The sequence below is a fragment of the Cydia amplana genome, chromosome 19 (genome assembly GCF_948474715.1).
Source record: "Cydia amplana chromosome 19, ilCydAmpl1.1, whole genome shotgun sequence".
Taxonomy (NCBI): Eukaryota; Metazoa; Arthropoda; class Insecta; order Lepidoptera; family Tortricidae; genus Cydia; species Cydia amplana.
Window position 1 is genome coordinate 14,191,368 of NC_086087.1, and position 15,524 is coordinate 14,206,891.

The window sequence follows — 15,524 nt, forward strand, 5'->3', positions numbered from 1 at the left end:
CTTCGGTCATATTTATTTTATTTGGGAGGGAATTAATCCTTTTCCATTAATTAGTGCGGGTCTGGGGCTCCTTGAGGGGTCACTGCTTTTGACAGGGATTTTATAAAATCATTGGGAATGTGCTGTTTTCTGCTGTAACATATGGGCAGCCATTTCTGAGGTGACGAGGCGATTGCTAAGGGATAGGTTTTTGGTCGTGGCCAAAAGTTTCTGGGGAACGATTAGAATTTTAGGATAGTTTTTAGGTTCCGTACCCAAAGGGTAAAAACGGGATCCTATTACTAAGACTCCGCTGTCCGTCCGTCCGTCCGTCCGTCCATCTGTCACCAGACTGTATCTCACGAACCGTGATAGCTAGACAGTTGAAATTTTCACAGATAATGTATTTCTGTTGCCGCTATAACAACAAACACTAAAAACAGAATACAACAAACCTGATTTTTGATCGAAGTTAAGCAACGTCGGGCGGGGTCAGTACTTGGATGGGTGACCGTTTTTTTGCTTGTTTTGCTCTATTTTTTGTTGATGGTGCGAATCCCTCCGTGCGCGAGTCCGACTCGCACTTGGCCGGTTTTTTTATTGTATTTTTCGTTGTTTAGTCAAGCGGCTGATTCGAACTATAATATACGTCAAAAATTAGCTCTAGATACTACATAGATCGGATATATCAGTGTCAAAAGTGACGATTATTCAAACAAAAACGTCACTTTGACACTGAGATATCCGATCCATATACCTAAATTATAGAGCAAGAAGCGCTGGTGGCCTAGCGGTAAGAGCGTGCGACTTGCAATCCGGAGGTCGCGGGTTCGAACCCAGGGTCGTACTCGTACCAATGAGTTTTTCGGAACTTATGTACAAAATATCATTTGATATTTACCAGTCGCTTTTCGGTGAAGGAAAACATCGTGTGGAAACCGGACTAATCCCAATACGGGCCTAGTTTACCCTCTGGGTTGGAAGGTCAGATGGCAGTCGCTTTCGTAAAAACTAGTGCCCACGCCAATTACTGGGATTAGTTGCCAAGCGGACCCCAGGCTCTCATGAGCCGTGGTAAAATGCCGGGACAACGCGAGGAAGATGATGATAAATTATAGAGCAAATTTTTGGCGTATATTAAAGTCGGAAACAGCCGAAACAGGCCGTGAGACAAAGTGCATACTGCTGCATACATTTCTGCACTTGCTTCGCCTACTACAAAGATTAATGACATAAAAACGTACTCTTACAATACTATCAAACGTTATTTTGAGTGGAAAAAGATCACTTTAAAACAGTAATGTTGTCATATCGCTCCTGTCAGGGAAATAAAGATGGCCCTGTACAGAAATTGGCACATTTCCCAGCCTGTGTGTAATACAATGTGCCGTCTGTCCGTCTTGATTACTGCTTTACGTATTTTTAGTGAATGCCACTCATAATAATACAGGTACCTACATATTAGCGAAATAGTCACAAAACAATGTGAAAATGTTGTCAATAGAATACATTAGTGTAGATCGGTCGATAAAAGTCTAGTGAAACTAACCGTGAATCATTCAAAACTGTTATGTTACTGTATTTCTAGTTACTAATGCCCCCTAGAATTACACGGAGATCAAAATGATATTTGAATCATACTATTTACAGTACATATGGTGCTATTTTATCGCCCTAATGCGGTAATTACCACAATACGTGCCTATGTCGAAAATTTAAAGGGTCATAAGTATGTACTGTAAAACGTTGTACAATACACGTGCGAAAAGGTAATTCGCAACTCGTGTCGATTTAACACTCGGTCGTGTTTCCATTTATCGCCACTCGTTCTGAATTTCCTACTTTTCGCACTTGTATCGTAATGTACCTACTGTTTCCGAACGTGATTATTTAGAATGTTAATGTGTTTTCGAACGAGTCCCTCCGTTCGTATTCTTATGTCTGTGGCCACTGATAAAGGGCAATAAATCAGATCACTTAATAATTTGATATCTTTTATTATATATAATAAACATGGTGTCAGAATGGAAGTAGAAGAATACAAAAAACTTCTAGAGCAGCAGTCACAACTGGTGGCCGTGATGCAACAACAAATGCTCATGCTGCAAGATCAAGTCAAAAATGTCACATCGGCGGAGGTTAAAAACCGCGTGTCCGTGCCCTGGCCGCAACCTTTAGAAGTAGAGGATGGCGATCCTTATGAAAATCTAATATTTTTCAAAAGCCGCTGGGAAGATTATGGCCTTGCTACCGGCATGAACAGCTGGAGTGCAGAGAAAGAGGAAACAAAGGCAGGCCTCCTCCTCAGCGCAATCGGAAGCAAGGCCATGAAGAAGTATATGGATTTTGGCTTATCAGAGAAAGAGAAGAAGAGTCAAAATGAAATATTAGCAAAAATGGAGAAGGTCATATTTCAAAAAACGAATGTAATATACTCAAGGTACTTGTTCAATATAAAAAACCAGAATGAAGAAAGCTTTGACGAGTATTTACTGGCTCTGAAGAAATTGGCTAAAAGATGCGATTATAAGCAATTTGAAGAAGAGGTGTTAAGGGACAGAATTGTCGTGGGAATAAAGGATGGTGAAGTTATTAAAGAGTTATTGAAAAGGCAAGACCTCACTTTAGAAGTAGCTATAAACATCTGTCGTGCCTCTGAAGGTGCTTCTGCTCAGGTGGCAGACTTAAAAAAATCTGAACCAGTCAACAAGATTGTCAAAAAGAACCAAAAGCCTGAAAGGGATACACCTAAACTGTGTAAATTTTGTGGCGGGGTTCATGTGTACAATAAAAAAGTATGCCCAGCCTGGGGACAACGTTGTGAAGAATGTGGAGGCCGAAACCATTTTAAAAAGGTTTGTAAGAAGCGTGGAACAGTAAAAGAATTACAAGAAGACTCTGATGACAGTGTAATCATAGCGGAGGTGAGGCACAATGAAGAGTCAGGTCATGCAGAGGCACCACTGTTGTTCCATATTGGTGAGAAAAAACAGAAAATATACTGTACTTTGGACACAGGAGCTGCAGTTAGTGTGATGGGAGCAGAATATTATAAAAAGTTAACGGGTCAAAAAGATTTATTGGCATTGACTCCATCAGCAAAAAAACTGAAGGCTTTTAACGCCTCTCCCATCATTAACTATGGAAGTGCATCCTTCATAGTCACCAGAAAGAATGAGGATTATAAATTAAACTTTCACATTGTTAATGTTAAACATGAACCGCTTTTATCAGAGAAAGCTTGTTTAGCTCTAGGCTTTATTAAATACTGTGATGAAGTATCAACAGAGTTGGATCGTTCTAAAGCAGAGCAAATAATGAAGCAGTATGAAGATGTTTTTGAGGGTTATGGCAGCCTCCCAGGTGAAGTGTCATTAGAGCTTGACGAATCAGTTCCTGCCCGGTTTCAGCCTGCACGTCGAGTCCCAGTCGCACTAAAAGAAAAATTAAGAATGGAACTGGAAGAACTAGAAGCTGGTGGTATCATAGCAAAGGAGACGCAGCACACAGATTGGGTAAATAACATATTGATTGTTAGTCGTGATTCAAAATTCAGATTATGTTTAGACCCTATTCCGTTAAACAAAGCGTTAAAGAGGCCAAACTTCCAATTCACTACTCTAGATGAGATGTTACCTGAGCTCAGTAAAGCAAAGGTTTTCAGCACTGTAGATGCTAAAAAAGGGTTCTGGCAGTGCCGTCTTACTGATAATAGTAGTAAACTGACTACATTTTGGACTCCGTTTGGTCGTTACAGGTGGCTCCGTCTCCCGTTCGGGCTCTGTTCATCACCTGAGATCTTCCAGCAACAACTCACCAGTCTCCTAAAGGATCTAAAAGGCATTGAGATTATAGCCGATGATATTTTGATTTATGGAGTTGGAGAGACAGTTGAAGAAGCCATTTTAGATCATAATATTAAATTTGAGAAATTACTAATAAGGTTAAGAGAAATAAATTGTAAGTTGAATAAAGAAAAAGTCAATCTGCTAAGAACATCAGTGAAGTTTTATGGACATATGTTAACCAATGAAGGTCTAAAGGTAGACAAATCTAAGGTAGAGGCTATTAACAACATGCCTACTCCAACATCTAGTAAGGATGTTTTACGTTTTCTGGGAATGGTTGGATACCTTAGCAGATTCATAAATAATCTCAGTATTCAAGCTACGCATCTTAGGAGGCTAACGAGAAAAGATGTGGATTTTGCTTGGTCTGAAGCCGAAGATAAAGAGTTTAATATGATAAAAAAGAAAGTTTGTGATTTACCTACATTACAATATTTTGATGTAAATAAAGAAGTGGTTTTAGAATGTGATGCTAGTGAATATGGCTTAGGTGCTGCTATGTATCAGAACAATCGGGTAATAGCTTTTGCATCTAGATGTTTGACAAAGACAGAAAAGAAATATGCTCAAATAGAAAAAGAAATGTTAGCAGTGGTGTTTGCCTGCATCCGATTTAATCAATATGTAGCTGGCAATAGTAAAATTATTGTCAAGACAGATCACAGACCATTAATTAATATTGCAAATAAACCTCTGATTGAAGCTCCAAAGAGACTTCAAATGATGCTACTTACACTACAAAAATATAATGTACAGTTACAATTCATTCAAGGAAAGGAAAACGTGGTAGCAGATGCCCTATCCAGAGCTCCAGTTACAGAGGTATGTGACACTTATAATCTGGAAAATAAAATCAAAGAAAAAAAAGTTTTTAAACTGATAAGCAAAATTTCAAGTGTAAAATATTTAAAAATCACAGATAAACTCCTAGAAAAAATCAAAGAAGAGTCCATAAAAGACACGCTTTGTCTACAGTTAAGTGAATATATTATTAATGGATTCCCCCGATACATATCAGACATGCCAGCAGAGGTCAAGATCTTTTACAAATTTAAACATGAACTGTCTACATCTGATGGGCTTATCTTCAGAAATAACCAGGTTTTGATTCCAGAAGCGCTAAGAGCAGAGATGATGCAAAGAGTTCATGTCAGTCACAATGGAGTTGCTAGTACCCTTCGTTTAGCAAAGGGAAACATTTTCTGGCCTGGAATGTCTGATGAAATAAAAAAACATGTTGAGAAATGTACATTTTGTATGGCACATGCTCCGTCACAACAAAAACTGCCTCTAATATGTCATGACATACCGGCTTACCCTTTCCAATATGTATCCATGGATGTGTTTACTGTGGGAGATCGAAAGTTTTTGGTCACTATAGATCATTACTCAGATTTCTTCGAATTAGACAAAATTTCGAATTTAACAGCTAACGAAATTATATCCATCTGTAAGAAAAACTTTGCTCGACATGGTGTTCCTCAGAGAGTATGCACAGACAATGCAACCAATTTTGCCAATGAGTCATTTAAGGAGTTTGCAGATAAATGGAATTTCGAGCATGTAACATCATCACCACATCATGCAGAGTCTAATGGAAAAGCTGAAGCTACTGTAAAAATTGCAAAGAAGTTAGTACTTAACAGCCTAGAAACCAAGCAAGATTTATGGTACAGTTTACTTCATCAGCGTAATGTTCCTATAGAAATGGATGGTACCAGTCCCTCTCAGAAATTATTTTCAAGAAGAACACGTTCTGGACTTCCTTGCCTGTTAAGACATTTAAAGCCAAAAATAATTCCTGATATTCCAGTTAAAATAAAAGAAAGAAAAGAGAAGATAAAACGGGAATGTGATAAAAGAGGTGCGGAGCTGCCAGAATTGCAGGTAGGGCAGAATGTGGTTACTCAACTTCATCCGGAAATTGATAAGAGGTGGAGTTTTGGTACTATCACCAAGAAACTAGATAAAAGATCGTACATAGTACAGGTAAAAGATAAAGCATACAGAAGAAGTAGGATTCACATAAAGCCTTACAGTGGGGACACTGTAGATGGTGGTCACCCTAGTCAGACACAGGTCCCAGATCACCAACCACTCGATGTGCAAGATAGAGAACCAGAGTTTTCTGGCTTTGAATTAACGGAACAGAACCAGAATACTAACCCTCTTATGGTTCAGCCACCAATCAGAGAGCAACCACCAGAGATGGAACCTGAAGAGGCCGTGCGCCGCAGTGGGCGGGCTAGGACACAACCACGTCATCTAAGAGACTATGTTGTATCTTGTTTTAAGAAAGGGAGATGTTTCCGAACGTGATTATTTAGAATGTTAATGTGTTTTCGAACGAGTCCCTCCGTTCGTATTCTTATGTCTGTGGCCACTGATAAAGGGCAATAAATCAGATCACTTAATAATTTGATATCTTTTATTATATATAATAAACACCTACTATTGTACCTCTCCTTTAAAATAAGTTGGTGATACACTAGCACCCTAACCGGAATCCTCGCAATTGATTAATTAATGGAAATCACCTAATAGATTAATTACTTAATGAAATATGAGTATTTTTCTCAGCTACGTAATTATAAAGAAACTAATTTATTTTATTTAAGTACAATCGCTCTAATGTGATTATAAAATAATAAAAAAATAAGGCCTTGTATTTCTCGAACTACTTTTTTCCATGCCTACATTTAACTGTTATCTTTGATACATATTCTCTTTATCTTAATTCCATATTTAATTTCAGTGATTTGTTTCTTTTGAACAATCGTGATACTTTAAAATGAACAAATATATTAAACCGCCATAATTTAGATACAATCTTAAGAGATAATTAAGATCAAAGCATAAACATGATATATTAAAAAATCTTAAAATTATAATGACTCTTATCTGTCAATGTAAACTTTTATACATATGTAATTATTTATCTTGTCCTCCACCTAAATAAAACCATAGGTACATTGTTCATATTCGTATATTTCACATATTAAAGTCTTATAATATTTTTTACAGTAACAGTTGACTTTTTACAGTAAGAAAGCCTAATAATACTACGTAGTCTTAAAAAAGTTTATATATATGACAATTTTAAGAGACTTAAGACTATTTTGATATTAAAAAGAAGAGAATCAACCATTTTCCGTGGGTAAGTCCGAATCGTAAAAACATAAAGCGGTAAAAAGTACAACGACCGAAAAATTAATGGTCGAAATCTGATCTAATGAAGAAAAATGTGGCGTGTCAATTATTATATGATACATCGTTCTGACTGGTACAATGTATTTATTCACATGGTTATATTGGTTAGATTTTCGTTTGTAAAACTTCATGCTTTAAGTTTCAGAAACCATGTTCTGAAGAAATGGTGATAAATTTGTGATAGTCGTCATCGTATTATTATGACAAGAACGTAATAATTTGAAGCGTGTTTTACATAACGTAAGACTGTAATGTCAAGTAAGCGCAAATTTGACAAGACATACTGACAACGTATCAAAAACTTCAGCAAAAAACGTGGCAAAAACCGTTGTTGTATTTTCGACTTACACACTATGATTTTAAAGATCAACTTTCATTAAACATCTTTGAAGTATCATTCGTTTTCCAAACGCCCGATTTCTTTTTCCGAAATCAAAATGCGGCCAGTGTTAAGTTCCAAATTGAACGTTGGAGTTCGAAAGAAAGGTTTCGAGCCGTATTCGATTAGGACACAATAGCGTTGTTTTGAACAATGAGCCTCAATCGGACCCTTCTTAATGCTGTCCTTTCATCGGGATTAATCAATCAATTGTTTTATTTAATAAATTCGGGATGTCCCGGGTTCGGGATTCAAATTGTTCGATTTATAGTTTTAAATGGTATCCGTTGACGTTCCAAATTTGAATTCGAATTGAATTACGGACGGGAATTGAGATGTTTATATTCTAATTTCAAATCCTGTTATAGCAGTCTAGCGTTTTCGAGTGCCTTGTAAAATGTAATACGCAATAATTACTTACGAAATCCAATCTGTTTTAAATAGCGTTGTTTACGAAAGCATTTATTGCAACGGTAGGCACCGATTATTATTTTCGTGTCTAATTCTTGTTAGTGGTTACCAAAATCATCCGGAATAGTAATCGCTCATAGAATTACACCGTTAGTAATTGCCGGCGTGAGAGACTCCAAATTGTAGAACGGTCTTAAGAGAGAAATGTCTTAAGTCTGTTAAGAATCTACGACACTTGTAAATTTTAGTACTTTTTATGTTTAAGATTGTATAGTACCGCTCTAATATATTGCACAAACAACCGATGGGTCGAATAGATAATCTTCTTTGTTTCCAAGTTAATGAATAAATCGAGTAATGCTTTAATTGTTGCTTAATTTATAAATAATTCGTTGGCTTTCCGATTTGAATCGAATATTGCCAGACAGATCTAGATAACTCCCAAAAACGGTAAACTAAAAATTTACTTTTTCTAACTTAGTTTCTCTCTTGTTAAAAGACTTAAAAGCACTCACTCAACTCTTGTAAGTTGGCGATACTTTTCATTGATTGTTCTAGAATCGTCTAATAATCTTTTAGAGGCGGACCAAGCTAACTCTGCATGCCATTTGCAAAGACAAAGTCTGGACATGTCATCAATAATGCCAAATTTCTATGAAAATATGACGGTTATAATGACACTACAAATATGGCCAGTTTCTGAAACATCTACGTAGGTGGGAATGTCTAAAAAAAGTCCAACTCTTTGCGTTAGATGGCGCTAGTAAGAAGACAAGCTTATAATGAGAGGAAATGGCCAAGGGAACTAAGTAACCTATTACTGCCCGGGCCAACAATTTTCCATAAAAGTCATGAATCAATGTCGCCATGATAATAATCGTACTTTCTTTTGTCAATGCACACGCACATTCTCACGGATAATTATCACAATATTTAGGCTTCGGTAATTTTTAATGATACATTTATACATATATTTTACAACGTTCACACAACTATAATTGAATGGCATACTTTCATGATTTTTAATGATGTTTTTAATGATTTTCGGCTTTCTAAGTTAATTCGAACGGTAAATTTATGTAACTAAATTACTGTTTTAGATTTCCGTGCGTACATCTACGTGTGCATTACCAAACTAAAATGGAGTTGGGCAGGACATGTTGCTAGGCAGAGTGATGGCCGGTGGACTAAAATGTTAACAGAATGGTGGCCGTTTTCGGATGACAGAAGCGCCTGGCGTCCGTTGGCTCGTTGGGTGGACGACATCCGGAAAATTGCAGGTCACTTCTGGATGAGATTAGTTCAGGACCGGGACAAGTGGCGTACTAGAAGAGAGACCTATTCTCAGCAGTGGGCGATAAAGGGCTGATATGATGATGATGATGACATCTACGTAAAGCGAAAAGCAAGAACAAGACAACCACGTGGTTATTTGTAAGTTTAAAGTAGATAGGTTGTCGTTGTCAACGCGTTCCTAAAATTACGCAAAGAACTTGTTCAATAGTTGAAATCGTTGTCAAATGTCAATCACTACCTTTACGACCAATTTGGGATTACAATCGCAATCAAATTGAAATCATTGCCCGAGACAATGACAGAGTAGATCAATCTGCTCAATTGAGCAATACGCCCGTGATGTAACCGGGATGACAAATCTCAAGCCCACGTACAAATTGTATAACGATGACGGCCATTTAAAAAAAATATGAATAAACGCGTTCGAGTTTCGAATATTGATGGTTAAGAGTTGGGTCAATGCGGTTAGTCTAATAATTTAAATCTATTAATAATGTTACTATGTTATTTCAAAATTGGAATTTGTGATTTGAACGTTCCGGGAAAGAAAATTAAACCAATTGGACGCTTATTAAGATCATAAATGACCGGACTCTAATTTATCTTCGACTCTACTTCTTATGTGTTTTAATATTACAAAGACATTTCATAGATAGAAATAGACAGGTGTTTCATCTATTGCAATAAACGCAACCACCAGACCGTAGCTCATTGATCCCCTAGTCAGCCAAGCGACAGAAGATAAAAAGATAAGATAACACCCGAAAATATCTTTTCTAAAAAATAGGTATTTTTACAGCAACTAAGCAACATATCCGTTATAAACTAAATCACTAATTAGTGAGGAAAGCAAACCGATACGCACGTCTGTGCGCGTATCCGAGCGTGCCGGCGCCGGCGCACACGGACGGATAGTCGCTGCGATTGTCGCGCGACTAACGCAACAGTTCAAGCTTAGCCATTTTAGAGAGCCTGCAATACAACCTTCACCTATACAAGGAATAGTTATATATATTATATTATAGGACATTGTTACACAGATTGACTAAGTCCCACAGTAAGCTCAAGAAGGCTTGTGTTGTGGGTACTTAGACAACGATATATATGTCACCGTAAAATTGTAAACACTCGTCATATTATAATCTCGCTAGTTACATTATAAACTGACGGTAGGGAGATTATAATCTAACCTAACCTAACCTACGTTAGATTATAAACTAACGGGTTCACAATCTTACGGTGTCATATATAATATACAAATACATAAATACATAGAAAACACCCAAGACTCAGGAACAAATATCTGTGTCATCACACAAATAAATGCCCTTACCGAGATTCGAACCCAGGACCGCGGCTTCACAGGCAGGGTCACTACCCACTAGGCCAGACCAGTCGTCAAACAGTTATTATAACAGTTTAAATGAATTTTAATAAACAAAATTTAAAAGACAAAATCTAATTCTTATCTTGAAACTTGTAACTGAATATTTTACAAACATTAAACTGTAAGACGCTCCGTCTTACGTCTATACATTTTCGCACCATGCCTATTTGCATGTAATAAACGATTGTGAAAAATACTGTATAATTTACTAATTAAGAGTATTTACAGTGTTTACGCGTCCGTGTGAAAGGCATTATAGTATCATTCTAATTTATTCATATTTATTCTAGAACTACCTATTTACTAGTGTTTATGCTACATAGCATTAGTATGTTAGCAAACGTGGTCAAAAGCAGTTCGCAACTCCACAATACAAATTGTTTTGACTATTTTTGTTTACTAACTCACAACTTTCAATGGGAAGGTAAGGTAGCACCAGATGTCCGAACATGGTTCAAGCAGAGCACACGCTCATTCCGCGCAGCTGTGTCTAAAGTTAGTATAGCCCTCATGATAGCCAACGTCCAGTAGGAGATGGCACTGGAAGAAGAAGTGTAAACGTAAAAATTTTGCCAAATAAACTGACCACTGTGTGATAAACAGATTGTGAAAATGACCATTTGCCTAACTAAAGTGTCATTCTATGGAACTTGCTATGTAAACAAAAGTTACTAGTAAATTGACATTGAGAGACAATTTTAATATGGCGGTTTGTTTACATAGTTAGCAAGTTCCATAGACACTTTACCATTGAATGTATTATGTAGTTAGGTACCACTGTTGAACACAAGACTTCCAAGTTTGCGACATTAAAGTCCAATCGCTCGTATGCCGCATACCTAACGTGCGCGTACGCACATTTTATTGCCAAGTTTCTCGATGAAAACCGCGATTGCTGGATTACTGTTAGAAATTAAACCTTATGACTTCATTTGTTCAGCGTATTGAGTATCGCAGTTAATTGATCGTTTCTAGCTCTTATTGCATTGAGATACGGTGTATTTATGGTTAGTTAATTAGAAATGCTGTATCGAACGTCGACGCAGTTAATTGACTAGATTTCACTCTTATTGCTTTGAGATAAGACATATTAATGGTTAGTTAGAAATGCTGATCGAAATCTGAGCGTAGATGCGTATACAGTAAAATAGTAATGTACGAGGAAATTGCTGATTAACATGATTCGTTGAGTTAGAAACGTTTAATCACAGTAGTAAATAATGAAATGTTTCCGTATGGAAGATAGCATAAACATATATCAACAGGCTCTACAATCTTCACTATTCAGTTTAGATCTGATGACAATATAATATGATTATATGTATCAGCTAAAGTGTGGAATGAACTGTCGTCCGCGTTATTTCCGGACCGATACGACCTTCAATCTTGAAGAAAAGAACGAAGATTTTTTTTTCTCGTAATGCATGTTAATTATACGATGTAATTTTTTTTTTAAAGATGTGTCCCGCCGAGTTTGTTGCCGGTCCCATATTGGGATACCTTCCTCCAATTGAGGGGGGACTTAAATCTTCTCGGGACAGAGGTGTAGGGTTGGAGCCGGTCTACCTAGATTTATTTGACGTTTATAAGCGCATTGTAATTATGCCTACTTGAATAAACTATCTTTTATCTTTATCTTTATCTGTACTCCCATTTTAATTTCCGCAACGCACTTGCAACCCCGTTGATGTTGCAGGTGTCCATCAGCGATGTAATTGTTTACCATCAGGCAATTGGTCTCTTCGTACTTCGGTTGTGTATAAAAAATGTCCTAGACCTTAGGTTGGGTTTGCCTCCTAGGTATATCATAAAAATACCTAGTCCCCATGTTAATGTGTCAAGAAAATCTTGTCAGTAAAAAAAGGCGCGAAATTCATATTTTCTATGGGACGGTACATATCCCTTCGCTCCTACATTTTTCAAATTTACCGGCTTTTTCTACTGACAAGATCTGCTTGACCAGCTATACAGGGTGCCATTTGAGTCGTGATCAGTAATATGTTTTTCTAACTCCATAAACAACGAGCAATTTAATGCCCCTACTCTTACTAAAATCAGACAAGATTTTTTTTATTTTTTGTCATTTATGTTACTTTTATAAGTGGATTTAGGATATTACAACGGCTTATTAAGATATTTAAATTAGTAAATTGAATCGCCTCTTTGAATCGAAATTGTCATTGACATCAATTTTGTCATTTGTCCCAGTTAGAAATACGATTTACTTAATTTTTCATTTGAAATATCTTACAAAGCTGTTTAAATACCACATTGCCACCTGTAAAAGTAAAATAAATGACAAAAATAAACAAAAAAATCTTGTCTGATTTTAGTAAGAGTAGGGATATTAAATTGCTCATTGTTTATGGAGTTAGAAAAACATATTACTGATCACGACTCAAATGGCACCCTGTATATGTACCTACATCTTCAAAATTCTCATTCTCATGTGTTTATGTATACCTATGTGGTTTATTACTTGTATGAAACACACAAAAACTAACGTTGAAAGGGATGTAGAATGAGAAATCGATTAAAATAAATAAAAAACACCTTCCTTAACCCTTCAAACGCCACTCCTATCACGTGCGCGTCATTATGAACCTTGTCGGAATGCACGAAGGTTCATATTAGGCTGCAGCCGCGCGCGTTACGTCTTTGACGGTCAAAGGGATTTTGTCATCTCCTTGGTATTTCTTTTGACAAGTACGTTATAACAAAATCATGACCACCCATTTCGCAGTCGAGCAACACATCCGCCGAGATCGAACCGATTACCCTGAATGCAACGGAAGCACAACAAAACATGAAACTATGGGAACTGATAATTAGATTACGAACATACATTACATACATACATATTGTTGTTGTTTCCGGTAATGAATGGGTTAATTGTTTGGTTGTCATTGACTTTAATTAATAAGCTATGAAGCTCTACCTATTAATATTGTAATTTTTGAATTTTCTGTTGGGAAAATACTTAAAGATATGCAACAATTTTCATATAGCTTTGATAATTTTATGCCAAACCTGAAAGCAATAGCATAAGATTTTTCCTGGGGGGCAAGCCAAGATAACAATCGTTGATCGAGACTTATATAATGTATGGAAATAATCGCTCTTTAGCGATAAGACCGCCTGTTGTTAACTCTGTCTTCATGTATTAGGTAATATGTGTGTCTCCCTGTAAATGTTTTATTCAGGTTGTGCAATAAAGATTTGTATTGTATTGTAATCAACCTGACTAATTGTACCATCTGTCATCCCATTACGATTGTCACCTTGGGCAGGCCCCCTGATCCTCCAAATAAAAATCAACTCTATTCCCTGCACTATAGGTACAAATTTCAGTGGCAAATTTTGGGTTTTGCATTTGTATGACTGGGCCTTAGGAGTAGAGATGCCCCGAATAGTGGTTTTGGCCGAATACCGAATACCGAATATTCAGCCACTCTCTCGGCCGAATACCGAATATTCGGCGACCGAATATTCGGCATGAGATGCGAACATTGTGAGTCACAATTATTATGAAAACTGTTCGCCAACAAAGCACAACGTTTGCTAAGATATATTGTTTGTAAAACAGAACTAATGATAATGAACATTCATAGTTAGAGCCAATCAAATCAGACCCATGATAAAAATAAAATATTTTATAATCAACAAATGCTTAAAAAAGGGTCTTCCAATTTAACAACTTTCCAATAATACATTTTAAATATTAAGTGTACCTCATTTTTGGTATTTTTTTAGTATAAATTTTCTTTTTAGGTAGGGGCAACAGAAATTCGGTATTCGGCCGAATAGTAGGCAACATTCGGCCTAATACCGAATATTCGGCAAAGTGGCCGAATAGGCCGAATACCGAATAGTTGCCAAATATTCGTGGCATCTCTACTTAGGAGGATATGATCGCCATTTATACTAAACTCCTTTCTCCATTGTTCCAGCGAGCCACATTGGCCGAAAAAGAAGTGACCACGCTCAAGGAACAGCTAGCGACCACGAGCCCCATCCAGGCCTCCGTGCCCAAGACCAATGGGTCCCTGGAACGGGACAGGCTAGAGTTCAGTCCCATTAAGGAGGAGGTTGAGGATAAGATGGAGATGGCCAGGAGCGGGTCGGACAGGAGCAGCCCGCAGGGCGGGTTGGAGAGCGAGCTGGCGGCTAAAGAGAAAGAGGTGAGTTTTAATCATTACTAGCGACCCGCCCCGGCTTTGCACGGGTTATCAAATTATACATAAACCTTCCTCTTGAATCACTCTATCTATTACGTTGCGTAGTTTTAAAGATCTAAGCATACAGGGACAGACAGCGGGAAGCGACTTTGTTTTATACTATGAAGTGATAATTCTCTTTATTTATTTTTGGTCTTAAGTTAGGTTATTTTATAATATGGATATAAAAATAAAATACAAAAACACTTACAAAAACAATACAAAATACTTATAAACATATTATATAAAACCTAACCTAGGGTGCCGCCAGCAGCGGGGCAAGGCCCAAGCTGCCGGTGGTCAGGGCTGCAGAGAGAGGAACCGGCGGACTATCCGCGCCGTGTCCAAGATCACCGCCTTCTGCATCTGACCCTTGATCCAACCACCTAGCGAGAGTCTCTCAAGATGTTGGTCGAGACTCTTCGCTATTAGACCGTTCACTGAAACGACTATCGGGACAATGATCGTCGAATCAACATCCCACATGGCGGTTATCTCGTGAGCCAAGTCTAGGTACTTGCTGGACTTGTCCTTCTCGGCTCTCACGAGATTCTCATCATGGGGGATGGTGATGTCAACGAGCACGGCCCGGCGTTGCGATCGATCTATTATCACAATGTCAGGCTTATTGGCTACAATAGTCCTGTCAGTGATGACAGATCGATCCCAATAGAGCGTGGCACGACCATTCTCGAGAACTGGCGCAGGTGAATACTTGTAGTACGGTACTTCGCGGTTCACAAGGCCGTATAGAATAATTCTTATTATTACATATTTAGTAATATGGCAGAGTCACT

The 15,524-nt window shown here is 37.5% G+C and overlaps 1 protein-coding gene across 5 annotated transcripts in view; it reads left to right on the forward strand.

Annotated features, from left to right (window-relative positions):
* The window catches only part of LOC134656856 (homeobox protein cut), a 213,609-nt gene that overhangs the window by 107,376 nt on the left and 90,709 nt on the right, over nucleotides 1-15,524 (forward strand). For all 5 annotated transcript variants that reach the window (XM_063512381.1, XM_063512382.1, XM_063512384.1 and 2 more), the window contains one exon: nucleotides 14,461-14,691. In XM_063512381.1, the coding sequence (XP_063368451.1) occupies nucleotides 14,461-14,691 (231 nt within the window). The remainder of the gene's footprint in view (nucleotides 1-14,460; nucleotides 14,692-15,524) is intronic.